Below are 27413 nucleotides of genomic sequence, written 5' to 3'. Positions count from 1 at the left end.
GGTCTCTGACCTCCTCCCTATAGGCTGTCTCATCATCGTCAGGGGTCAGGCCCACCACCACCAGGTCTCTGACCTCCTCCCTATAGGCTGTCTCATCATCGTCAGGGGTCAGGCCCACCACCACCAGGTCTCTGACCTCCTCCCTATAGGCTGTCTCATCATCGTCAGGGGTCAGGCCCACCACCACCAGGTCTCTGATCTCCTCCCTATAGGCTGTCTCATCATCGTCAGGGGTCAGGCCTACCACCACCAGGTCTCTGACCTCCTCTCTATAGGATGTCTCATCATCGTCAGGGGTCAGGCCCACCACCAGGTCTCTGACCTCCTCTCTATAGGCTGTCTCATCATCGTCAGGGGTCAGGCCTACCACCAGGTCTCTGACCTCCTCCCTATAGGCTGTCTCATCATCGTCAGGGGTCAGGCCCACCACCAGGTCTCTGACCTCCTCTCCCTATAGGCTGTCTCATCATCGTCAGGGTCAGGCCCACCACCAGGTCTCTGACCTCCTCCCTATAGGCTGTCTCATCATCGTCAGGGTCAGGCCCACCACCAGGTCTCTGACCTCCTCCCTATAGGCTGTCTCATCATCGTCAGGGGTCAGGCCCACCACCAGGTCTCTGACCTCCTCTCTATAGGCTGTCTCATCATCGTCAGGGGTCAGGCCTACCACCAGGTCTCTGACCTCCTCCCTATAGGCTGTCTCATCATCGTCAGGGGTCAGGCCCACCACCAGGTCTCTGACCTCCTCCCTATAGGCTGTCTCATCATCGTCAGGGGTCAGGCCCACCACCAGGTCTCTGACCTCCTCTCTATAGGCTGTCTCATCATTGTCAGGGGTCAGGCCCACCACCAGGTCTCTGACCTCCTCCCTATAGGCTGTCTCATCATCATCAGGGGTCAGGCCTACCACCAGGTCTCTGACCTCCTCTCTATAGGCTGTCTCATCATCATCATCAGGGGTCAGGCCCACCACCACCAGGTCTCTGACCTCCTCCCTATAGGCTGTCTCATCATCGTCAGGGGTCAGGCCCACCACCAGGTCTCTGACCTCCTCTCTATAGGCTGTCTCATCATCGTCAGGGGTCAGGCCCACCACCAGGTCTCTGACCTCCTCTCTATAGGCTGTCTCATCATCATCAGGGGTCAGGCCTACCACCACCAGGTCTCTGACCTCCTCTCTATAGGCTGTCTCATCATCGTCAGGGGTCAGGCCCACCACCAGGTCTCTGACCTCCTCTCTATAGGCTGTCTCATCATCGTCAGGGGTCAGGCCTACCACCACCAGGTCTCTGACCTCCTCCCTATAGGCTGTCTCATCATCGTCAGGGGTCAGGCCCACCACCAGGTCTCTGACCTCCTCTCTATAGGCTGTCTCATCATCGTCAGGGGTCAGGCCCACCACCAGGTCTCTGACCTCCTCTCTATAGGCTGTCTCATCATCGTCAGGGGTCAGGCCCACCACCACCAGGTCTCTGACCTCCTCCCTATAGGCTGTCTCATCATCGTCAGGGGTCAGGCCCACCACCAGGTCTCTGACCTCCTCCCTATAGGCTGTCTCATCATCGTCAGGGGTCAGGCCCACCACCAGGTCTCTGACCTCCTCTCTATAGGCTGTCTCATCATCATCAGGGGTCAGGCCCACCACCACCAGGTCTCTGACCTCCTCCCTATAGGCTGTCTCATCATCGTCAGGGGTCAGGCCTACCACCGGCGTCAGCAAACTTAATGATGGCGTTTAATAGTCACATGTACAGGGTACTGTGTTTAATAGTCACATGGGTACAGTCCATAAGGGGAGCAGGTAGCTGTCTAGTGTTGGCTGTTCAGCAGCCTGATGGTCTGAGGGTAGAAACTATTGGCCAGACTTACAGTTTTTGCCATGATGCTCCCATACTGCCCCTGTCTGGGTGATTGAAGCAGGGAGAACAGGGCGTGGCTGGGGTCCATGATGCTCCCATACTGCCCCTGTCTGGGTGATTGAAGCGGGGAGAACAGGGCGTGGCTGGGGTCCATGATGCTCCCATACTGCCCCCGTCTGGGTGATTGAAGCAGGGAGAACAGGGCGTGGCTGGGGTCCATGATGCTCCCTTACTGTCCCCGTCTGAGTGATTGAAGCCGGGGAGAACAGGGCGTGGTTCGGGTAGCTGCGGTCCAGTGAGCACCAACCGGTGCGTTCAGCTGCACGTATCACACTCTGTAGTGCCTTGCAGTCAGTGGCGGTGGACTTGCCGTACCAGGCTGTGATGCAGCCTGACAGAATGCTCTCGATGGTGCTCCTGTAGAACACTGTGATGCAGCCTGACAGAATGCTCTCGATGGTGCTCCTGTAGAACACTGTGATGCAGCCTGACATAATGCTCTCGATGGTGCTCCTGTAGAACACTGTGATGCAGCCTGACAGAATGCTCTCGATGGTGCTCCTGTAGAACACTGTGATGCAGCCTGACAGAATGCTCTCGATGGTGCTCCTGTAGAACACTGTGAGGGCCCTCGGGGACGGGACAGATTTCTTCAGCATCCTGAAGTTGAAGTTGTGCCTTCTTCACCACAGTGTTCATGTGGTTAGACCATTTCAACTTCTCTGGGATGTGTCTGCCAAGGAATTGAAGTTATTGACCGTCTTCACGGCGGCCCCGTTGATGAGAATGGGGACGTGTCCACAATCGGCTCCTTTGTTTTGCTAACGATAGAGAGGTTGTTTACCTGGCACGACGCCATCAGAGTGCTTGTAAGCTGTTTCGTCATTGTTGGTAACCAGGTCTGTCGTGTCGTCAGGAGTTGGAACTGTGTGAGGCCAGTCAGTCGTGGGTATATAGGGAGTACAGGAGGGGACTGAGGACGCACCCTTGTGGGGTCCCCGTGTTGAGAATCAGTGTCGAGGATGTAATGTTGTCTACCTTCACTTGTGGTCAGCCCATCAGGAAGTCCAGGACCCAGTTGCAGAGGGAGGAGTTCAGACCCAGGGCCGTGAGATTTGTAATGAGCTGATAGGACACTATGGTATTTAAGGCCCAGCTGTAGTCAATGAACAGCATCCTCACATATGCTTTCCTTTTGTCCAGGTGAGTGAGGGCAGTGTGCAGTACCATGGCGATTGCGTTGTCGTGGATCTGTCAGGGAGGTAGGAGAATTGAAGAGGGTGCAGTGTGTCGAGGAGTTGATATGGGCTTTGACTTGATGAGACCTGGATCAGAACCAATATGACAGGGCTTCTTATTGAACTGATGGAGAAGTGGATCAGAACCAATATGACAGGGCTTCTTATTGAACTGATGGAGAAGTGGATCAGAACCAATATGACAGGGCTTCTTATTGAACTGATGGAGAAGTGGATCAGAACCAATATGACAGGGCTTCTTATTGAACTGATGGAGAAGTGGATCAGAACCAATATGACAGGGCTTCTTATTGAACTGATGGAGAAGTGGATCAGAACCAATATGACAGGGCTTCTTATTGAACTGATGAGACCCGGATCAGAACCAATATGACAGGGCTTCTTATTGAACTGATGGAGAAGTGGATCAGAACCAATATGACAGGGCTTCTTATTGAACTGATGGAGAAGTGGATCAGAACCAATATGACAGGGCTTCTTATTGAACTGATGGAGAAGTGGATCAGAACCAATATGACAGGGCTTCTTATTGAACTGATGGAGAAGTGGATCAGAACCAATATGACAGGGCTTCTTATTGAACTGATGGAGAAGTGGATCAGAACCAATATGACAGGGCTTCTTATTGAACTGATGGAGAAGTGGATCAGAACCAATATGACAGGGCTTCTTATTGAACTGATGGAGAAGTGGAGCGGCTATCCGTATCTTTTCAGATGATTCGGAAACGATACCCTTTCCGGGCGAAAAACAGACCTCTCACAACATTGCTCATCCTCGTACATAAGAAACACTTCATACTGTGCACGTGGCTGTGAAAAAAAAATGATCTGAACGATGTTAAAAGTTGATCTGTGGTGGGGTTTTAGATATCAGGTTTGGTTTCCCTTCTTGACGAAGCCACTCTGTGTCTAAGATGGTTGTTTCTCCCTGCAGCCCAACAAGAGGACGATGAGTTTGTGTGTCAGATCGTCTATGTGTTTTACCAGATGGTGTTTCACCAGGCTACCAGGGAGGTCATCATTAAAGAGACACGTATCCTTCCTACCCACAATGCACTGCTTCTTACGTTTAAAACATGTTGATGCATAGTTTATTTTGTTGTTGTATTTTGAACGGTTAATACCTGAGTAAAGCATGAAATATAATTTTTCAGTTTGAACTATTAAAGCCCATTATTCTCTGAATGTTCTTCCTCATCATCATCATCATCCTCCTCCTATGAAAAACCACATCATTACTGTACGTTGGCTGTTTGGGCCTTGAACCAGCGACCTCAGACTTCCCAGAGCTGTAACCCTTAACCCTCATCTCAGAGGCTCCGGCGTACCTTATCGACCTGATGCACGACAAGAATGCTGAGATACGCAAGGTCTGTGACAACACTCTGGACATAATCGCTGTAAGTAACAGACTATCTCTGAATTAAACTATAACAGGTAGAAACACACGCCACTATCCTCCTGTAACCCCAGTCTCTCTGAGGGGTATCCTCCTGTAACCCCAGTCTCTCTGAGGGGTATCCTCCTGTAACCCCAGTCTCTCTGAGGGGTATCCTCCTGTAACCCCAGTCTCTCTGAGGGGTATCCTCCTGTAACCCCAGTCTCTCTGAGGGGTATCCTCCTGTAACCCCAGTCTCTCTGAGGGGTATCCTCCTGTAACCCCAGTCTCTCTGAGGGGTATCCTCCTGTAACCCCAGTCTCTCTGAGGGGTATCCTCCTGTAACCCCAGTCTCTCTGAGGGGTATCCTCCTGTAACCCCAGTCTCTCTGAGGGGTATCCTCCTGTAACCCCAGTCTCTCTGAGGGGTATCCTCCTGTAACCCCAGTCTCTCTGAGGGGTATCCTCCTGTAACCCCAGTCTCTCTGAGGGGTATCCTCCTGTAACCCCAGTCTCTCTGAGGGGTATCCTCCTGTAACCCCAGTCTCTCTGAGGGGTATCCTCCTGTAACCCCAGTCTCTCTGAGGGGTATCCTCCTGTAACCCCAGTCTCTCTGAGGGGTATCCTCCTGTAACCCCAGTCTCTCTGAGGGGGTATCCTCCTGTAACCCCAGTCTCTCTGAGGGGTATCCTCCTGTAACCCCAGTCTCTCTGAGGGGTATCCTCCTGTAACCCCAGTCTCTCTGAGGGGTATCCTCCTGTAACCCCAGTCTCTCTGAGGGGGTATCCTCCTGTAACCCCAGTCTCTCTGAGGGGTATCCTCCTGTAACCCCAGTCTCTCTGAGGGGTATCCTCCTGTAACCCCAGTCTCTCTGAGGGGTATCCTCCTGTAACCCCAGTCTCTCTGAGGGGTATCCTCCTGTAACCCCAGTCTCTCTGAGGGGTATCCTCCTGTAACCCCAGTCTCTCTGAGGGGTATCCTCCTGTAACCCCAGTCTCTCTGAGGGGTATCCTCCTGTAACCCCAGTCTCTCTGAGGGGTATCCTCCTGTAACCCCAGTCTCTCTGAGGGGTATCCTCCTGTAACCCCAGTCTCTCTGAGGGGTATCCTCCTGTAACCCCAGTCTCTCTGAGGGGTATCCTCCTGTAACCCCAGTCTCTCTGAGGGGTATCCTCCTGTAACCCCAGTCTCTCTGAGGGGTATCCTCCTGTAACCCCAGTCTCTCTGAGGGGTATCCTCCTGTAACCCCAGTCTCTCTGAGGGGTATCCTCCTGTAACCCCAGTCTCTCTGAGGGGTATCCTCCTGTAACCCCAGTCTCTCTGAGGGGTATCCTCCTGTAACCCCAGTCTCTCTGAGGGGTATCCTCCTGTAACCCCAGTCTCTCTGAGGGGTATCCTCCTGTAACCCCAGTCTCTCTGAGGGGTATCCTCCTGTAACCCCAGTCTCTCTGAGGGGTATCCTCCTGTAACCCCAGTCTCTCTGAGGGGTATCCTCCTGTAACCCCAGTCTCTCTGAGGGGTATCCTCCTGTAACCCCAGTCTCTCTGAGGGGTATCCTCCTGTAACCCCAGTCTCTCTGAGGGGTATCCTCCTGTAACCCCAGTCTCTCTGAGGGGTATCCTCCTGTAACCCCAGTCTCTCTGAGGGGTATCCTCCTGTAACCCCAGTCTCTCTGAGGGGTATCCTCCTGTAACCCCAGTCTCTCTGAGGGGTATCCTCCTGTAACCCCAGTCTCTCTGAGGGGTATCCTCCTGTAACCCCAGTCTCTCTGAGGGGTATCCTCCTGTAACCCCAGTCTCTCTGAGGGGTATCCTCCTGTAACCCCAGTCTCTCTGAGGGTATCCTCCTGTAACCCCAGTCTCTCTGAGGGGTATCCTCCTGTAACCCCAGTCTCTCTGAGGGGTATCCTCCTGTAACCCCAGTCTCTCTGAGGGGTATCCTCCTGTAACCCCAGTCTCTCTGAGGTGGTATCCTCCTGTAACCCCAGTCTCTCTGAGGGGTATCCTCCTGTAACCCCAGTCTCTCTGAGGGGTATCCTCCTGTAACCCCAGTCTCTCTGAGGGGTATCCTCCTGTAACCCCAGTCTCTCTGAGGGGTATCCTCCTGTAACCCCAGTCTCTCTGAGGGGTATCCTCCTGTAACCCCAGTCTCTCTGAGGGGTACCCTATGAAGCAAGCTACAGCTACTCAGGATTTTATGAAGCTGGCCAGCTTCAGTTAACTTCACATTCCAGGTCTCAGTCGTACTCCGCTGGTGGAATTGATTAAATATTGCATTTGTTTTATGGTGTAGATCATCTTTAAAACTGCAGATAGATTATAGCTTCCATCAATGTAGTTGCCTGCATCTCTTCCAATCCCCCATATGTTGTTTGCATTTTTTGGTATATATACACAACCGTTCAAAGGTTTGGGGTCACTTAGAAATGTCCTTGTTTTTGAAAGAAAAGCACATTTTTTTGGTCCGTTAAAATAACATCAAATTGATCAGAAATACAGTGTAGACATTGTTAATGTTGTAAATGACTATTGTAGCTGGAAACGGTTGATTTTTAATTGAATATCTACATAGGTGTACAGAGGCCCATTATTAGCAACCATCACTCCTGTGTTCCAATGGCACGTTGTGTTAGCTAATCCAAGTTTATCATTTTAAAAGGTTAACTGATCATTAGAAAACCCTTTCGCAATTATGTTAGCACAGCTGAAAACTGTTGTTCTGATTAAAGAAGCAATAAATCTGGCCTTCTTTAGGCTAGTTGAGTATCTGGAGCATCAGGATTTGTGGGTTCGATTACAGACTCAAAATGGGCAGAAACAAAGACCTTTCTTCTGAAACTCATCAGTCTATTCTTGTTCTGAGAAATTTCCAAGAAACTGAAGATCTCGTACAACGCTGTGTACTACTCCCTTCACAGAACAGCACAAACTGGCACTAACCAGAATAGAAAGAGGAGTGGGAGGCAACTGAGCAAGAGAACAAGTACATTTGAGTGTCTTGTTTGAGAAACAGACGACTCACAAGTCCTCAACTGGCAGCTTCATTAAATAGTACCCACAAAACACCAGTCTCAACGTCAACAGTGAAGAGGCGACTCCGGGATGCTGGCCTTCTAGGCAGAATTGCGAAGAAAAAGCCATATCTCAGACTGACCAATAAAAGTAAAAGATTAAGATGGGCAAAAGAACACAGACACTGGACAGAGGAACTCTGAATCAATTAATCAATCAAATATATTTATAAAGCCCTTTTTACATCAGTCGATGTCTCAAAGTGCTGTACAGAAACTGAGAAAATGTGCAGAATGTAGGCCAAAATCCATCTCTGTCGTCTTCTCCCACTGCTGGCCAGTGAGCAGGCAGATGCTTGACATTTATACATCCGGTGAAATATCTGTCTCATTGTTCTATATGTGATATAATAGTGTACACAGAGAGACACTTGACTTGGCGATATAATGATAGTTGTGCGAATTGCCCGGGATCTACTAGATTTGATATACCTAGCAACTCGCATAATAGGGATCTACTATCAATCAATCAATCAAATGTATTTATAAAGCCCTTCTTACATCAGCTGGTGTCACAAAGTGCATTATATAAACCCAGCCTAAAAACCCAAACAGCAAGCAATGCAGGTGTAGAAGCACGGTGGCTAGGAACAACTCACTAGAAAGGCCAGAACCTCAAATCCTTCTGTTCACCTGATTTAGAATTCCTCACAATCAAATGTAGACCGCATTATCTACCAAGAGAATTCTCTTCGATTATAATCACAGCCGTATATATCCCCCCCCAAGCAGACACATCGATGGCTCTGAACTAACTTTATTTAACTCTTTGCAAACTGGAAACCATTTATCCGGAGGCTGCATTCATTGTTGCTGGGGATTTTAACAAGGCTAAAATGAAAACAAGACTCCATAAATTTTATCAGCATATCAATTGCGCAACCAGGGGCGGAAAAACCTTGGATCACTGTTACTCTAACTTCAGCGACGCATATAAGGCCCTGCCCCGCCCCCCTTTCGGAAAAGCTGACCACGACTCCATTTTGCTGATACCTGCCTACAGACAAAAGCTAAAAAAAGAAGCTCCCACGCTGAGGTCTGTCCAACGCTGGTCCGACCAAGCTGACTCCACACTCCAAGACTGCTTCCATCACGTGGACTGGGACATGTTTCGTATTGCGTATTGATGCCATCTATTTTGTGAAGTGTTCCAGTCCCTCCTGCAGCAAAGCACCCCCACAACATGATGCTGCCATCCCCGTGCTTCATGATTGGGATGGTGTTCTTCGGCTTGAAATCTTCCCCCTTTTTCATCCAAACATAACGATGGTCATTATGGTCAAACAGTTCTATTTTTGTTTCATCAGACCAGAGGACATTTCTCCAAAAAAGTACGATCTTTGTCCCTGTGTGCAGTTGCAAACCATAGTCTGGCTTTTTTATGGCGGTTTTTGAGCAGTGGCTTCTTCCTTGCTGAGCGGCCTTTCAGGTTATGTCGATATAGGACTCGTTTTACTGTGGATATAGATACTTTTGTACCTGTTTCCTCCAGCATCTTCACAAGGTCCTTTGCTGTTGTTCTGGGATTGATTCCCACTTTTCACACCGAAGTACATTCATCTCTAGGAGACAGAACGCGTCTCCTTCCTGAGCGGTATGACGGCTGCGTGGTCCCATAGTGTTTATACTTGCGTACTATTGTTTGTACAGATGAACGTGGTACCTTCAGGCATTTGGAAAGTGCTCCCTTCAGGCATTTGGAAAGTGCTCCCAAGGAGGAACCTTGTGGAGGACTACAAATTTTTTTTGAGGTCTTGGCTCATTTCTTTTGATTTTCCCATGACGTCAAGCAAAGAGGCACTGAGTTTGAAGTTTGACATACATCCACAGCTACACCTCCAATTGACTCAAATGATGTCAATTAGCCTATCAGAAGCTTCTAAAGCCATGACATCATATTCTGGAATTTTCCAAGCTGTTTAAAGTCACAGTCAACTTAGTGTATGTAAACTTCTGACCCACTGGGATTGTGATACAGTGAATTAAAAGTGAAATAATCTGTCTGTAAACAATTGTTGGAAAAATGACTTGTGTCATGCACAAAGTAGATGTCCTAACCGACGTGCCAAAACTATAGTTTGTTAGCCAAGAAATGTGTGGAGTGGTTGAAAATCGGGTTTTAATGACTCCAACCTAAGTGAATGTAAACTTCTGACTTCAACTGTATAATTACTTTTTAACTCCCTCTCCCCCTCTCTATGTTCCCTCCCTCCCTCTCTCTCTCTCCCCTTCCCTCCCCCTCTCCCACCCTCTCCCCCTCCCTCCATCCCCCTCTCCATCCCTCTAGGAGTATGATGAGGAGTGGGGGAGGAAGACTCAGAGAGAGAAGTTCCGGTGGCACAACTCTCAGTGGTTGGAGATGGTGGAGAGTAGGCAGATGGAGGAGGGAGAGCCCTTCATGTACGGAGAGGATGGAGAGATGGACAGACCTGACCTCTTCTACAGCACTGGTCAGTAAAGTGCATTTTCAGATCCAGTTTGTGCTGTTTGTTTGTCTCTGTCTCCACCAGCAGCTGTCAGGAAGACCTTTAGAGGAAGACCTCACAATCCCTGTGTTTGTTTTCTCTCTGTGTCTAGATGGGATCACCCCTGCGTCAGGAGCGGTCAGTCCAGACTTCTTCAGTGATCCCTACGCACAGAATGGAGACGGACAACACGGGTACGATAGTGAGACAAACTTTAACACTCCCAAACACTATTGATTCTTCTCACACATACACACTCACCTTTTACAGGTCATCCATCTAGTACACTCTTCCAGTATACCTTATACTCTGTTAGTATCGAACACCCTGGAGGGTAGGGTCTAACACCTTGGAGGGTAGCGTCTAACACCTTGGAGGGTAGGGCCTAACACCTTGGAGGGTAGGGTCTAACATAGGGTCTAATATAGGGTCTAACACCTTGGAGGGTAGGGTCTAACACCCTGGAGGGTAGCGTCTAACACCTTGGAGGGTAGGGCCTAACACCTTGGAGGGTAGGGTCTAACATAGGGTCTAACACCTTGGAGGGTAGGGACTAACACCTTGGAGGGTAGGGTCTAACATAGGGTCTAACACCTTGGAGGGTAGGGACTAACACCTTGGAGGGTAGGGTCTAACATAGGGCCTAACACCTTGGAGGGTAGGGTCTAACATAGGGCCTAACACCGTGGAGGGTAGGGTCTAACATAGGGTCTAACACCTTGGAGTGTAGAGTCTAACACTGTGGAGGGTAGGGTCTAACACCGTGGAGGGTAGGGTCTAACACCTTGGAGGGTAGGGTCTAACACCGTGGAGGGTAGGGTCTAACACCTTGGAGGGTAGTGTCTAACATAGGGTCTAACACCTTGGAGGTTAGGGTCTAACACCTTGGAGGGTAGGGTCTAACGCCTTGTAGGGTCTAACACCGTGGAGGGTAGGGTCTAACACCTTGGAGGGTAGTGTCTAACATAGGGTCTAACACCTTGGAGGTTAGGGTCTAACACCTTGGAGGGTAGTGTCTAACATAGGGTCTAACACCTTGGAGGTTAGGGTCTAACGCCTTGTAGGGTAGGGTCTAACGCCTTGGAGGGTAGGGTCTAACATAGGGTCTAACAACTTGGAGGGTAGGGTCTAACGCCTTGGAGGGTAGGGTCTAACATAGGGTCTAACAACTTGGAGGGTAGGGTCTAACACCTTGGAGGGTAGGGTCTAACAACTTGGAGGGTAGGGACTAACACCTTGGAGGGTAGGGTCTAACATAGGGCCTAACACCTTGGAGGGTAGGGTCTAACATAGGGCCTAACACCGTGGAGGGTAGGGTCTAACATAGGGTCTAACACCTTGGAGTGTAGAGTCTAACACTGTGGAGGGTAGGGTCTAACACCGTGGAGGGTAGGGTCTAACACCTTGGAGGGTAGGGTCTAACACCGTGGAGGGTAGGGTCTAACACCTTGGAGGGTAGTGTCTAACATAGGGTCTAACACCTTGGAGGTTAGGGTCTAACACCTTGGAGGGTAGGGTCTAACGGCAGGGTCTAACACCTTGGAGGGTAGGGTCTAACACCTTGGAGGGTAGGGTCTAACATTGGAGGTCTAACACCTTGGAGGTTAGGGTCTAACACCTTGGAGGGTAGGGTCTAACATTGGAGGGTCTAACACCTTGGAGGGTAGGGTCTAACACCTTGGAGGGTAGGGTCTAACACCTTGGAGGGTAGGGTCTAACACCTTGGAGGGTAGGGTCTAACATAGGGTCTAACACCGTGGAGGGTAGGGTCTAACACCTTGGAGGGTAGGGTCTAACATAGGGTCTAACACCTTGGAGGGTAGGGTCTAACACCTTGGAGGGTAGGGTCTAACACCTTGGAGGGTAGGGTCTAACACCTTGGAGGGTAGGGTCTAACACCTTGGAGGGTAGGGTCTAACACCTCCGTGGAGGGTAGGGTCTAACACCGTGGAGGGTCTAACACCTTGGAGGGTAGGGTCTAACACCGTGGAGGGTAGGGTCTAACACCGTGGAGGGTAGGGTCTAACATAGGGTCTAACACCTTGGAGGGTAGGGTCTAACACCGTGGATGGTAGGGTCTAACACCCTGGAGGGTAGGGTCTAACATAGGGTCTAACACCGTGGAGGGTAGGGTCTAACATAGGGTCTAACACCGTGGATGGTAGGGTCTAACACCTTGGAGGGTAGGGTCTAACACCCTGGAGGGTAGGGTCTAACACCGTGGATGGTAGGGTCTAACACCTTGGAGGGTAGGGTCTAACACCTTGGAGGGTGTAGGGTCTAACACCTTGGAGGGTAGGGTCTAACACCGTGGAGGGTAGGGTCTAACACCTTGGAGGGTAGGGTCTAACACCTTGGAGGGTAGGGTCTAACACCTTGGAGGGTAGGGTCTAACACCGTGGAGGGTAGGGTCTAACACCTTGGAGGGTAGGGTCTAACACCTTGGAGGGTAGGGTCTAACACCTTGGAGGGTAGGGTCTAACACCCTGGAGGGTAGGGTCTAACACCGTGGAGGGTAGGGTCTAACACCTTGGAGGGTAGGGTCTAACACCTTGGAGGGTAGGGTCTAACACCTTGGAGGGTAGGGTCTAACACCTTGGAGGGTAGGGTCTAACACCTTGGAGGGTAGGGTCTAACATAGGGTCTAACACCGTTGGAGGGTAGGGTCTAACACCTTGGAGGGTAGGGTCTAACACCTTGGAGGGTAGGGTCTAACATAGGGTCTAACACCGTGGAGGGTAGGGTCTAACATAGGGTCTAACACCGTGGAGGGTAGGGTCTAACACCTTGGAGGGTAGGGTCTAACATAGGGTCTAACACCTTGGAGGGTAGGGTCTAACACCGTGGAGGGTAGGGTCTAACGCCGTGGAGGGTAGGGTCTAACGCCTTGGAGGGTAGGGTCTAACGCCTTGGAGGGTAGGGTCTAACGCCTTGGAGGGTAGGGTCTAACACCGTGGAGGGTAGGGTCTAACATAGGGTCTAACACCCTGGAGGGTAGGGTCTAACACCTTGGAGGGTAGGGTCTAACACCTTGGAGCGTAGGGTCTAACACCTTGGAGGGTAGGGTCTAACACCTTGGAGGGTAGGGACTAACACCTCTGAGGGTAGGGTCTAACACCGTGGAGGGTAGGGTCTAACATAGGGTCTAACACCTTGGAGGGTAGGGTCTAACACCTTGGAGGGTAGGGTCTAACATAGGGTCTAACACCGTGGAGGGTAGGGTCTAACACCGTGGAGGGTAGGGTCTAACATAGGTAGTCCCTCTTGTTTATTATCTTACTGTTGGTGTGGAAACGCGGCCTGTCGGTCTGTCGTGGTGGTAATTGAGGCAGAGTGGAGCTGTGAGGTGAAATGCAGTTTGTCTTTTTATCCCAGGACAAAATGTTTGGCTACAGACCAATATACAGTATGCTGCATACAGTAGAGTATATTGATATTTATCCAAGATTCGTTCTCCAATACTGTTTGTACCTGAAATGTTCCTGCCGTGTTACCCAGAGTTCTCTGTTTTTACATGGATTCATTTTATACCACAGAACCTTTTGTGCTACTTATCAGTGAGGCTGGGAGGCTTGGTTTCCATGGTGGTGGTGTGTTGAATGAGGCTGGGAGGCTTGGTTGCCGTAGCGGTGGTGTGTTGAATGAGGCTGGGAGGCTTGGTTTCCATAGTGGTGGTGTGTTGAATGAGGCTGGGAGGCTTGGTTTCCATAGTGGTGGTGTGTTGAATGAGGCTGGGAGGCTTGGTTTCCATGTGGGTGTGTTGAATGAGACTGGGAGGCTTGGTTGCCGTAGCGTGGTGTGTTGAATGAGGCTGGGAGGCTTGGGTGCCGTGCGGTGGTGTGTTGAATGAGGACTGGGAGGCTTGGTTGCCGTACGGTGGTGTGTTGAATGATCCTGGGAGGCTTGGTTGCTGTCGGTGGTGTTTGAATGAGGCTGGGAGGTTGGTTGCCGTGTTACCGGTGGTGTGTTGAATGAGACTGGGAGGCTTGGTATGCCGTAGCGGTGGTGTGTTGAATGAGGCTGGGAGGCTTGGTTTCCATGGTGGTGGTGTGTTGAATGAGGCTGGGAGGCTTGGTTGCCGTAGCGGTGGTGTGTTGAATGAGGCTGGGAGGCTTGGTTTCCATAGTGGTGGTGTGTTGAATGAGGCTGGGAGGCTTGGTTTCCATGGTGGTGGTGTGTTGAATGAGGCTGGGAGGCTTGGTTGCCGTAGCGGTGGTGTGTTGAATGAGGCTGGGAGGCTTGGGGAGGCTTGGTTGCCGTAGCGGTGGTGTGTTGAATGAGGCTGGGAGGCTTGGTTGCCGTAGCGGTGGTGTGTTGAATGAGGCTGGGAGGCTTGGTTGCCGTAGCGGTGGTGTGTTGAATGAGGCTGGGAGGCTTGGTTGCCGTAGCGGTGGTGTGTTGAATGAGGCTGGGAGGCTTGGTTGCCGTAGCGGTGGTGTGTTGAATGAGGCTGGGAGGCTTGGTTTCCATAGTGGTGGTGTGTTGAATGAGGCTGGGAGGCTTGGTTGCCGTAGCGGTGGTGTGTTGAATGAGGCTGGGAGGCTTGGTTGCCGTAGCGGTGGTGTGTTGAATGAGGCTGGGAGGCTTGGTTGCCGTAGTGGCAGTGTGTTGAATGAGGCTGGGAGGCTTGGTTGCCGTAGCGGCGGTGTGTTGAATGAGGCTGGGAGGCTTGGTTGCCGTAGCGGTGGTGTGTTGAATGAGGCTGGGAGGCTTGGTTGCCGTAGCGGTGGTGTGTTGAATGAGGCTGGGAGGCTTGGTTGCCGTAGCGGTGGTGTGTTGAATGAGGCTGGGAGGCTTGGTTGCCGTAGCGGTGGTGTGTTGAATGAGGCTGGGAGGCTTGGTTGCCGTAGCGGTGGTGTGTTGAATGAGGCTGGGAGACTTGGTTGCCGTAGTGGTGGTTGTGTTTAATGAGGCTGGGAGGCTTGGTTGCCGTAGCGGCGGTGTGTTGAATGAGGCTGGGAGGCTTGGTTGCCGTAGCGGTGGTGTGTTGAATGAGGCTGGGAGGCTTGGTTGCCGTAGCGGCGGTGTGTTGAATGAGGCTGGAAGGCTTGGTTGCCGTAGCGGTGGTGTGATTGTAAGCCGTGGGAACACGTCTAGATTGACCATAACATCACTGTGTCACATCTTCGTTCTTCTGTTACCCTCTTGGTTTACACACACACACACACACACACACACACACACACACACACACACACACACACACACACACACACACACACACACACACACACACACACACACACACACACACACACACACACACACACACACACACACAGGATTCAGGTGAAGGAGAGCCATCTTGTTTTTCCCCTCCGTCCTAACACATTGGAAGTCCTTGCGTTGGATAACGTTGTAATATCTCTCTGTTTGTCTCTCTCCAGTGGAGGGGCTAACGTTGTAATATCTCTCTGTTTGTCTCTCTCCAGTGGAGGAGCTAACGTTGTAATATCTCTCTGTTTGTCTCTCTCCAGTGGAGGGGCTAACGTTGTAATATCTCTCTGTTTGTCTCTCTCCAGTGGAGGAGCTAACGTTGTAATATCTCTCTGTTTGTCTCTCTCCAGTGGAGGAGCTAACGTTGTAATATCTCTCTGTTTGTCTCTCTCCAGTGGAGGAGCTAACGTTGTAATATCTCTCTGTTTGTCTCTCTCCAGTGGAGGAGCTAACGTTGTAATATCTCTCTGTTTGTCTCTCTCCAGTTTTGTAATATCTCTCTGTTTGTCTCTCCCAGTGGAGGAGCTAATATCGTTTGTCTCTCTCCAGTGGATAACTCTCTGTTTGTCTCTCTCCAGTGGAGGAGCTAACGTTGTAATATCTCTCTGTTTGTCTCTCTCCAGTGGAGGAGCTAACGTTGTAATATCTCTCTGTTTGTCTCTCTCCAGTGGAGGAGCTAATATCTCTCTGTTTGTCTCTCTCCAGTGGAGGAGCTAACGTTGTAATATCTCTCTGTTTGTCTCTCTCCAGTGGAGGGGCTAACGTTGTAATATCTCTCTGTTTGTCTCTCTCCAGTGGAGGAGCTAACGTTGTAATATCTCTCTGTTTGTCTCTCTCCAGTGGAGGGGCTAACGTTGTAATATCTCTCTGTTTGTCTCTCTCCAGTGGAGGAGCTAACGTTGTAATATCTCTCTGTTTGTCTCTCTCCAGTGGAGGGGCTAACGTTGTAATATCTCTCTGTTTGTCTCTCTCCAGTGGAGGGGCTAACGTTGTAATATCTCTCTGTTTGTCTCTCTCCAGTGGAGGAGCTAAATATCTCTCTGTTTGTCTATCTCCAGTGGAGGGCTTGTCTCTCTGTTTGTCTCTCCAGTGGAGGGGCTAACGTTGTAATATCTCTCTGTTTGTCTCTCTCCAGTGGAGGGGCTAACGTTGTAATATCTCTCTGTTTGTCTCTCTCCAGTGGAGGAGCTAACGTTGTAATATCTCTCTGTTTGTCTCTCTCCAGTGGAGGGGCTAACGTTTAATATCTCTCTGTTTGTCTCTCTCCAGTGGAGGGGCTAACGTTGTAATATCTCTCTGTTTGTCTCTCTCCAGTGGAGGAGCTGACGTTGTAATATCTCTCTGTTTGTAATCTCTCCAGTGGAGGAGCTAACGTTGTAATATCTCTCTGTTTGTCTCTCTCCAGTGGAGGAGCTAACGTTGTAATATCTCTCTGTTTGTCTCTCTCCAGTGGAGGGGCTAACGTTGTAATATCTCTCTGTTTGTCTCTCTCCAGTGGAGGAGCTAACGTTGTAATATCTCTCTGTTTGTCTCTCTCCTCTCCAGTGGAGGAGCTAACGTTGTAATATCTCTCTGTTTGTCTCTCTCCAGTGGAGGGGCTAACGTTGTAATATCTCTCTGTTTGTCTCTCTCCAGTGGAGGAGCTAACGTTGTAATATCTCTCTGTTTGTCTCTCTCCAGTGGAGGAGCTAACGTTGTAATATCTCTCTGTTTGTCTCTCTCCAGTGGAGGAGCTGACGTTGTAATATCTCTCTGTTTGTCTCTCTCCAGTGGAGGGGCTGACGTTGTAATATCTCTCTGTTTGTCTCTCTCCAGTGGAGGGGCTAACGTTGTAATATCTCTCTGTTTGTCTCTCTCCAGTGGAGGGGCTAACGTTGTAATATCTCTCTGTTTGTCTCTCTCCAGTGGAGGGAGCTAACGTTGTAATATCTCTCTGTTTGTCTCTCTCCAGTGGAGGGGCTAACGTTGTAATATCTCTCTGTTTGTCTCTCTCCAGTGGAGGGGCTAACGTTGTAATATCTCTCTGTTTGTCTCTCTCCAGTGGAGGGGCTAACGTTGTAATATCTCTCTGTTTGTCTCTCTCCAGTGGAGGAGCTAACGTTTGTAATATCTCTCTGTTTGTCTCTCTCCAGTGGAGGGGCTAACGTTGTAATATCTCTCTGTTTGTCTCTCTCCAGTGGAGGGGCTAACGTTGTAATATCTCTCTGTTTGTCTCTCTCCAGTGGAGGAGCTAACGTTGTAATATCTCTCTGTTTGTCTCTCTCCAGTGGAGGGGCTAACGTTGTAATATCTCTCTGTTTGTCTCTCTCCAGTGGAGGGGCTAACGTTGTAATATCTCTCTGTTTGTCTCTCTCCAGTGGAGGAGCTAACGTTGTAATATCTCTCTGTTTGTCTCTCTGGAGGAGCCAGTGGAGGGGCTAACGTTGTAATATCTCTCTGTTTGTCTCTCTCCAGTGGAGGGGCTAACGTTGTAATATCTCTCTGTTTGTCTCTCTCCAGTGGAGGGGCTAACGTTGTAATATCTCTCTGTTTGTCTCTCTCCAGTGGAGGGGCTAACGTTGTAATATCTCTCTGTTTGTCTCTCTCCAGTGGAGGGGCTAACCTCTCTGTTTGTCTCTCTCCAGTGGAGGGGCTAACGTTGTAATATCTCTCTGTTTGTCTCTCTCCAGTGGTAACGTTGTAATATCTCTCTGTTTGTCTCTCTCCAGTGGAGGGGCTAACGTTGTAATATCTCTCTGTTTGTCTCTCTCCAGTGGAGGGGCTAACGTTGTAATATCTCTCTGTTTGTCTCTCTCCAGTGGAGGGGCTAACGTTGTAATATCTCTCTGTTTGTCTCTCTCCAGTGGAGGGGCTAACGTTGTAATATCTCTCTGTTTGTCTCTCTCCAGTGGAGGGGCTAACGTTGTAATATCTCTCTGTTTGTCTCTCTCCAGTGGAGGGGCTAACGTTGTAATATCTCTCTGTTTGTCTCTCTCCAGTGGAGGGGCTAACGTTGTAATATCTCTCTGTTTGTCTCTCTCCAGTGGAGGGGCTAACGTTGTAATATCTCTCTGTTTGTCTCTCTCCAGTGGAGGGGCTAACGTTGTAATATCTCTCTGTTTGTCTCTCTCCAGTGGAGGGGCTAACGTTGTAATATCTCTCTGTTTGTCTCTCTCCAGTGGAGGGGCTAACGTTGTAATATCTCTCTGTTTGTCTCTCTCCAGTGGAGGAGCTGATGGGTTTGACCTGACCACGGGGACATCAAGCCGACCGGCCACCGGCTTCGGCTTCAGGCCAGACGAGCAGTTCTACGACTACACTTCTTCCAGATAAACCTTCACAGTCTGACCAATCACCATCCACTATGAACACTGACCAATCCCCCTTCACAGTCTGACCAATCACCATCCACTATGAACACTGACCAATCCCCTTCACAGTCTGACCAATCACCATCCACTATGAACACTGACCAATCCCCTTCACAGTCTGACCAATCACCATCCACTATGAACACTGACCAATCCCCTTCACAGTCTGACCAATCACCATCCACTATGAACACTGACCAATCCCCTTCACAGTCTGACCAATCACCATCCACTATGAACACTGACCAATCCCCCTTCACAGTCTGACCAATCACCATCCACTATAAACACTGACCAATCCCCTTCACAAAGTCTGACCAATCACCATCCACTATGAACACTGACCAATCCCCATCCACATTGTCTGACCAATCCCCATTCACTGTAAACACTGACAAATCCCCATCCACATTGTCTGACCAATCACCATCCACTATGAACACTGGCCAATCCCCATCCACATAATCTGACCAATCCCCATTAACACCATCCACATAGTCTGACCAATCACCATCCACATAGTCTGACCAACCCTCAACCCTCAACACTTAACACTGATCGACCCCCATCAACACTTAACACTGACCAACCCCCATTCCCTATGAACACTGACCAACCCCCATTCCCTATGAACACTGACCAACCCCCATTCTCTATGAACACTGACCAACCCCCATTCGCTATGAACACTGACCAACCCCCATTCTCTATGAACACTGACCAACCCCCATTCACTATGAACACTGACCAACCCCCATTCACTATGAACACTGACCAACCCCCATTCACTATGAACACTGACCAACCCCCATTCACTATGAACACTGACCAACCCCCATTCACTATGAACACTGACCAACCCCCATTCACTATGAACACTGACCAACCCCCATTCTCTATGAACACTGACCAACCCCCATTCACTATGAACACTGACCAACCCACATTCTCTATGAACACTGACCAACCCCCATTCACTATGAACACTGACCAACCACCATTCACTATGAACACTGACCAACCCCCATTCACTATGAACACTGACCAACCCCCATTCACTATGAACACTGACCAACCCCATTCTCTATGAACACTGACCAACCCCCATTCACTATGAACACTGACCAACCCCCATTCTCTATGAACACTGACCAACCCCCATTCACTATGAACACTGACCAACCCCCATTCACTATGAACACTGACCAACCCCCATTCACTATGAACACTGACCAACCCCCATTCACTATGAACACTGACCAACCCCCATTCACTATGAACACTGACCAACCCCCATTCACTATGAACACTGACCAACCCCCATTCACTATGAACACTGACCAACACCCATTCTCTATGAACACTGACCAACCCCCATTCACTATGAACACTGACCAACCCCATTCTCTATGAACACTGACCAACCCCCATTCACTATGAACACTGACCAACCCCATTCACTATGAACACTGACCAACCCCCATTCACTATGAACACTGACCAACCCCATTCACTATGAACACTGACCAACCCCCATTCATTCACCCCCATTCTCTATGAACACTGACCAACCCCCATTCTCTATGAACACTGACCAACCCCCATTCACTATGAACACTGACCAACCCCATTCACTATGAACACTGACCAACCCCCATTCACTATGAACACTGACCAACCCCCATTCACTATGAACACTGACCAACCCCCATTCACTATGAACACTGACCAACCCCCCCCATTCACTATGAACACTGACCAACCCCCATTCACTATGAACACTGACCAACCCCCATTCACTATGAACACTGACCAACCCCATTCACTATGAACACTGACCAACCCCCATTCACTATGAACACTGACCATGTGGTGAAAGTAGAGGACTATTTCTGAAATAGGGTATCATTTCAGCTGCAACCTAACTAGTGTTAATGATGTAGGACACAGATCAGTGTCAGGACACAGATCAGTGTGTTAGTGATGTAGGGTGTGTCAGGACACAGATCAGTGTGTTAGTGATGTAGGGTGTGTCAGAACACAGATCAGTGTGTTAGTGATGTAGGGATCAGTGTGGTAGAACACAGATCAGTGTGGTAGTGATGTAGGGCGTGTCAGAACACAGATCAGTGTGGTAGTGATGTAGGGATCAGTGTCAGAACACAGATCAGTGTGTTAGTGATGTAGGGTGTGTCAGAACACAGATCAGTGTGGTAGTGATGTAGGGGAACACAGATGTCAGAACACAGATCAGTGTGTTAGTGATGTAGGGCGTGTCAGAACACAGATCAGTGTGTTAATGATGTAGGGTGTGTCAGAACACAGATCAGTGTGGTAGTGATGTAGGGCGAACACAGATCAGTCAGAACACAGATCAGTGTGGTAGTGATGTAGGTGGTAGTGTCAGAACACAGATCAGTGTGTTAGTGATGTAGGGTGTGTCAGGACACAGATCAGTGTGGTAGTGATGTAGGGTGTGTCAGGACACAGATCAGTGTGTTAGTGATGTAGGGTGTGTCAGAACACAGATCAGTGTGTTAGTGATGTAGGGTGTGTCAGAACACAGATCAGTGTGTTAGTGATGTAGGGTGTGTCAGGACACAGATCAGTGTGTTAGTGATGTAGGGTGTGTCAGAACACAGATCAGTGTGTTAGTGATGTAGGGTGTGTCAGGACACAGATCAGTGTGGTAGTGATGTAGGGTGTGTCAGGACACAGATCAGTGTGTTAGTGACTATTGGAACAGATCAGTGTGTTAGTGATGTATCAGTGTGGTAGTGATGTGTCAGCAGCCATCATGATTTCCTGACTACGAACACAGATATCTTCTGTGTGACTAATAACCTGACAGCCATCATGATTTCCTGACTTTCCGTATCTTCTGTGTGCTAATAACCTGACAGCCATCATGATTTCCTGACTTTACGTATCTTCTGTGTGCTAATAACCTGACAGCCATCATGATTTCCTGACTACGTATCTTCTGTGTGCTAATAACCTGACAGCCATAGATGGTTTTTATACGCTCCATTTACTGAATTTGAAAAGATTCAAATGTATTATTGGAATGTTTTCATTGTTCAGGCAATGCTTTGGTAGGTGCAAATATCACGTTAGATGTTGCCTCTTATTTCAGCATGACGTCGCAGAGGGTTTAAATTATGTTTTGTAGACATTTACATGTTTATATTATCACACAAATCACACACACTTCTGCATGAATATGACTTAAGACTAAGGACCACTGAATCATTACTATAAAGATGGGCATCTAAATAGAATTTCAGTGCAGGCTACTAAGCTCGGCTTGAAACCACTTGTATTTAGAATTAAAGGTACTACGCATGTATGTGTTTTATTTTCAAATTGTAATTTCACAAAATGTCCATAATATATCTGCACCAATAGTGGAATGATAGTGTTTAACAGGATTACTTAACCGATAGTGATGTGATTGGCTGTGATATACATGTTTTCTTTTTCTCCCACCAGAGAGGGAATCTGTTGTAAAAAAAATGGGAAAGTTGTTTTGACTTTGTGGCTGTGTTATCTAGTAACATTCCACTCAAGTGGAAATTTCCTGGTTGCAAAAATTCAACACTGTTCGCTCAATTTCAGTTTATGTGAGAAAACAAGTACTGAATAGTGTAGGGAATCATTGTACCATCTAAATCACTGTGAACTATCTTTTCAATAACAAAAAATAACAAAAAAACATTTTTGAAGCTGGTGGATCAAAACCGAAAGTTAAAGGCTCAGGCGTCAGTCTCCATCATGTTACAGGGAAGTAGAATGCAGAGAAGGGGGAGATTTGTTTAGAATGCAGCATAAAGCTGTTGCAGTTCCCCCACCTTCCACACGGGGGAGACATTGAGAATGTAGCACCTTTAAGTTATTCTTCTTATATCTGCATGAACAGACAACCACTCATGTTGTCAGCTTTGGCTCAAGGATCACGCTACTCTAGCTATATTTAACATAACCTCATATGCTCTTCAAGGCTACTGCTATTGTCTGCTTGAGTACTGCATTTAATCACCATTAAGTACTCAATACACTGTAGAGTGCATACCTTGTGTAACTACACGTAACAAAAAATAATAGTGCACTAGTTAACTATGTATAATGTATATATATTAATCTACTTCCCTCTCCTTACTGGCCTGATACTGACTACACTATCTAGCTAAGTCCCTCTCCTTACTGGCCTGATACTGACTACACTATCTAGCTAAGTCCCTCTCCTTACTGGCCTGATACTGACTACACTATCTAGCTAAGTCCCTCTCCTTACTGGCCTGATACTGACTACACTATCTAGCTAAGTCCCTCTCCTTACTGGCCTGATACTGACTACACTATCTAGCTAAGTCCCTCTCCTTACTGGCCTGATACTGACTGACTACACTATCTAGCTACAAGTCCCTCTCCTTACTGGCCTGATACTGACTACACTATCTAGCTAAGTCCCTCTCCTTACTGGCCTGATACTGACTACACTATCTAGCTAAGTCCCTCTCCTTACTGGCCTGATACTGACTACACTATCTAGCTAAGTCCCTCTCCTTACTGGCCTGATACTGACTACACTATCTAGCTAAGTCCCTCTCCTTACTGGCCTGATACTGACTACACTATCTAGCTAAGTCCCTCTCCTTACTGGCCTGATACTGACTACACTATCTAGCTAAGTCCCTCTCCTTACTGGCCTGATACTGACTACACTATCTAGCTAAGTCCCTCTCCTTACTGGCCTGATACTGACTACACTATCTAGCTAAGTCCCTCTCCTTACTGGCCTGATACTGACTACACTATCTAGCTAATCCCTCTCCTTACTGGCCTGATACTGACTACACTATCTAGCTAAGTCCCTCTCCTTACTGGCCTGATACTGACTACACTATCTAGCTAAGTCCCTCTCCTTACTGGCCTGATACTGACTACACTATCTAGCTAAGTCCCTCTCCTTACTGGCCTGATACTGACTACACTATCTAGCTAAGTCCCTCTCCTTACTGGCCTGATACTGACTACACTATCTAGCTAAGTCCCTCTCCTTACTGGCCTGATACTGACTACACTATCTAGCTAAGTCCCTCTCCTTACTGGCCTGATACTGACTACACTATCTAGCTAAGTCCTCTCCAAACATCCTGATACTGACTACACTATCTAAACCCTTTGCTTACTGGCCTGATACTGACTACACTATCTAGCTAAGTCCCTCTCCTTACTGGCCTGATACTGACTACACTATCTACTAAGTCCCTCTCCTTACTGGCCTGAACTGACTACACTATCTAGCTAAGTCCCTCTCCTTACTGGCCTGATACTGACTACACTATCTAGCTAAGTCCCTCTCCTTACTGGCCTGATACTGACTACACTATCTAGCTAAGTCCCTCTCCTTACTGGCCTGATACTGACTACACTATCTAGCTAAGTCCCTCTCCTTACTGGCCTGATACTGACTACACTATCTAGCTAAGTCCCTCTCCTTACTGGCCTGATACTGACTACACTATCTAGCTAAGTCCCTAACCTTACTGGCCTGATACTGACTACACATTGCTAAGTCTTAACCCTTATGGCCTGATACTGACTACACTTCTAGAAGTCCCTCTCCTTACTGGCCTGATAGGGACTACACTATCTAGCTAAGTCCCTCTCCTTACTGGCCTGATACTGACTACACTATCTAGCTAAGTCCCTCTCCTTACTGGTCCTGGATACTGACTACACTATCTAGCTAAGTCCCTCTCCTTACTGGCCTGATACTGACTACACTATCTAGCTAAGTCCCCTGATACTGACTACACTATCTAGCTAAGTCCCTCTCCTTACTGGCCTGATACTGACTACACTATCTAACTAAGTCCCTCTCCTTACTGGCCTGATACTGACTACACTATCTAGCTAAGTCCCTCTCCTTACTGGCCTGATACTGACTACACTATCTAGGTCCCTCTCCTTACTGGCCTGATACTGACTACACTATCTAGCTAAGTCCCTCTCCTTACTGGCCTGATACTGACTACACTATCTAGCTAAGTCCCTTCCTTACAGCCTGATACTGACTACACTATCTAGCTAAGTCCCTTAACCTTTTGGCCTGATAGCTGACTACACTGTCTAGCTAAGTCCCTCTCCTTACTACCAGGATACTGAACACTATCTAGCTAAGTCCCTCTCCTTACTGGCCTGATACTGACTACACTATCTAGCAGAGTCTCAATGGCTCCTTACTGGCCTGATATGACTACACTATCAGCTAAGTCCCTCTCCTTACTGGCCTGATACTGACTACACTATCTAGCAAGTAGGCCTGATACTGACTACACTATCTAGTAAGCCTCTCCTTACTGGCCTGATACTGACTACACTATCTAGCTAAGTCCCTCTCCTTACTGGCCTGATACTGACTACACTATCTAGCTAAGTCCCTCTCCTTACTGGCCTGATACTGACTACACTATCTAGCTAAGTCCCTCTCCTTACTGGCCTGATACTGACTACACTATCTAGCTAAGTCCCTCTCCTTACTGGCCTGATACTGACTACACTATCTAGCTAAGTCCCTCTCCTTACTGGCCTGATACTGACTACACTATCTAGCTAAGTCCCTCTCCTTACTGGCCTGATACTGACTACACTATCTAGCTAAGTCCCTCTCCTTACTGGCCTGATACTGACTACACTATCTAGCTAAGTCCCTCTCCTTACTGGCCTGATACTGACTACACTATCTAGCTAAGTCCCTCTCCTTACTGGCCTGATACTGACTACACTATCTAGCTAAGTCCCTCTCCTTACTGGCCTGATACTGACTACACTATCTAGCTAAGTCCCTCTCCTTACTGGCCTGATACTGAGCTACACTATCTAGCTAAGTCCCTCTCCTTACTGGCCTGATACTGACTACACTATCTAGCTAAGTCCCTCTCCTTACTGGCCTGATACTGACTACACTATCTAGCTAAGTCCCTCTCCTTACTGGCCTGATACTGACTACACTATCTAGCTAAGTCCCTCTCCTTACTGGCCTGATATGACTACACTTCTAGCTTAAGTCCCTCTCCTTACTTTCCTGATACTGACTACACTATCTAGCTAAGTCCCTCTCCTTACTGGCCTGATACTGACTACACTATCTAGCTAAGTCCCTTTGTTTACTGGCCTGTTTTATATCTAGCTAAGTCCCTCTCCTTACTGGCCTGATACTGACTTAAGTCCCTCTCTTACTGGCCTGATACTGACTACACTATCTAAAGTAAGTCCCTCTCTTACTGGCCTGATACTGACTACACTATCTAGCTAAGTCCCTCTCCTTACTGGCCTGATACTGACTACACTATCTAGCTAAGTCCCTCTCCTTACTGGCCTGATACTGACTACACTATCTAGCTAAGTCCCTATTTGATGGCCTGATACTGACTACACTATCTAGCTAAGTCCCTCTCCTTACTGGCCTGATACTGACTACACTATCTAGCTAAGTCCCTCTCCTTACTGGCCTGATACTGACTACACTATCTAGCTAAGTCCCTATCCTTACTGGCCTGATACTGACTACACTGATCTAGCTAAGTCCCTCTCCTTACTGGCCTGATACTGACTAAACTATCTAGCTTTAGAATTCTCTTACTGGCCTGATACTGAACACTATCTAAACTAAGTCCCTCTTTACTGGCCTGATACTGAACACTATCTAAAAGTCCCTCTCCTTACTGGCCTGATACTGACTTATCTAGCTAATCCCTAAAAACTGGCCTGATACTGACTACACTATCTAGCTAAGTCCCTCTCCTTACTTGACTGACTACACTATCTAGCTAAGTCCCTCTCCTTACTGGCCTGATACTGACTACACTATCTAGCTAAGTCCCTCTCCTTACTGGCCTGATACAACACTATCTAGCTAAGTCCCTCTCCACTGGCCTGAATGTTAATGCTAGGAGAGTTGAGCCCCCTCTGTTCTGGAAACTGACTGAAGGAACAAACCACACTGGAACATACTGCTCAGGTGGGGTTATCTGCCACTGGCCTGATACTGACTACACTATCTAGCTAAGTCGCCTCTCCAGACTGTCCAAACAGACTACACTATCTAGCTAAGTCCCTCTCCTTACTGGCCTGATACTGACTACACTATCTAGCTAAGTCCTCTACAACTGGCCTGATACTAGACTACACTATCTAGCTAAGTCCCTCTCCTTACTGGCCTGATACTGACTACACTATCTGTAAGTCCCTCTCCTTACTGGCCTGATACTGACTAACTATCAACAAGTCCCTCTCCTTACTGGCCTGAATACAACTATCTAGCTAAGACCTGAATACAACTGGCCTGTAGTAGACCTATCTAGCTAAGTCCCTCTCCTTACTGGCCTGATACTACAACTATCTGCTAAGTCCCTCTCCTTACTGGCCTGATACTACTACACTATCTAGCTAAGTCCCTCTCCTTACTGGCCTGATACTAGACCTACACTATCTAGCTAAGTCCCTCTCCTTACTGGCCTGATACTGACTACACTATCTAGCTAGACCTGGCCTGATACTGACTACACTATCTAGCTAAGTCCCTCTCCTTACTGGCCTGATATACAACAGGTCTAGCTAAGTCCTCTCTTTACTGGCCTGATACTGACTACACTATCTAGCTAAGTCCCTCTCCAACTGGCCTGATAGACTACACTATCTAGCTAAGTCCCTCTCTACTGGCCTGATACTGACTACACTATCTAGCTAAGTCCCTCTCCTTACTGGCCTGATACTGACTACACTATCTAGCTAGTCCCTCTCCTTACTG

The 27413-nt window shown here is 48.4% G+C and overlaps 1 protein-coding gene across 1 annotated transcript in view; it reads left to right on the top strand.

The window, feature by feature from the left end:
- LOC135508639 (kinesin-associated protein 3-like) overlaps positions 1–18785 on the top strand; it is a 30724-nt gene extending 11939 nt beyond the window's left edge. The window contains exons 7-11 of the mRNA XM_064928883.1: positions 4055–4153; positions 4435–4520; positions 9854–10016; positions 10144–10225; positions 18452–18785. Coding sequence (XP_064784955.1) covers positions 4055–4153; positions 4435–4520; positions 9854–10016; positions 10144–10225; positions 18452–18560 — 539 coding nt within the window. The 3' untranslated portion in view covers positions 18561–18785. The remainder of the gene's footprint in view (positions 1–4054; positions 4154–4434; positions 4521–9853; positions 10017–10143; positions 10226–18451) is intronic.
- Positions 18786–27413: the final 8628 nt, after the last annotated feature.

Source organism: Oncorhynchus masou, chromosome 3 (assembly GCF_036934945.1).
Source record: "Oncorhynchus masou masou isolate Uvic2021 chromosome 3, UVic_Omas_1.1, whole genome shotgun sequence".
Taxonomy (NCBI): domain Eukaryota; kingdom Metazoa; phylum Chordata; class Actinopteri; order Salmoniformes; family Salmonidae; genus Oncorhynchus; species Oncorhynchus masou.
This window is presented reverse-complemented; position numbering and strand designations above follow the sequence as displayed.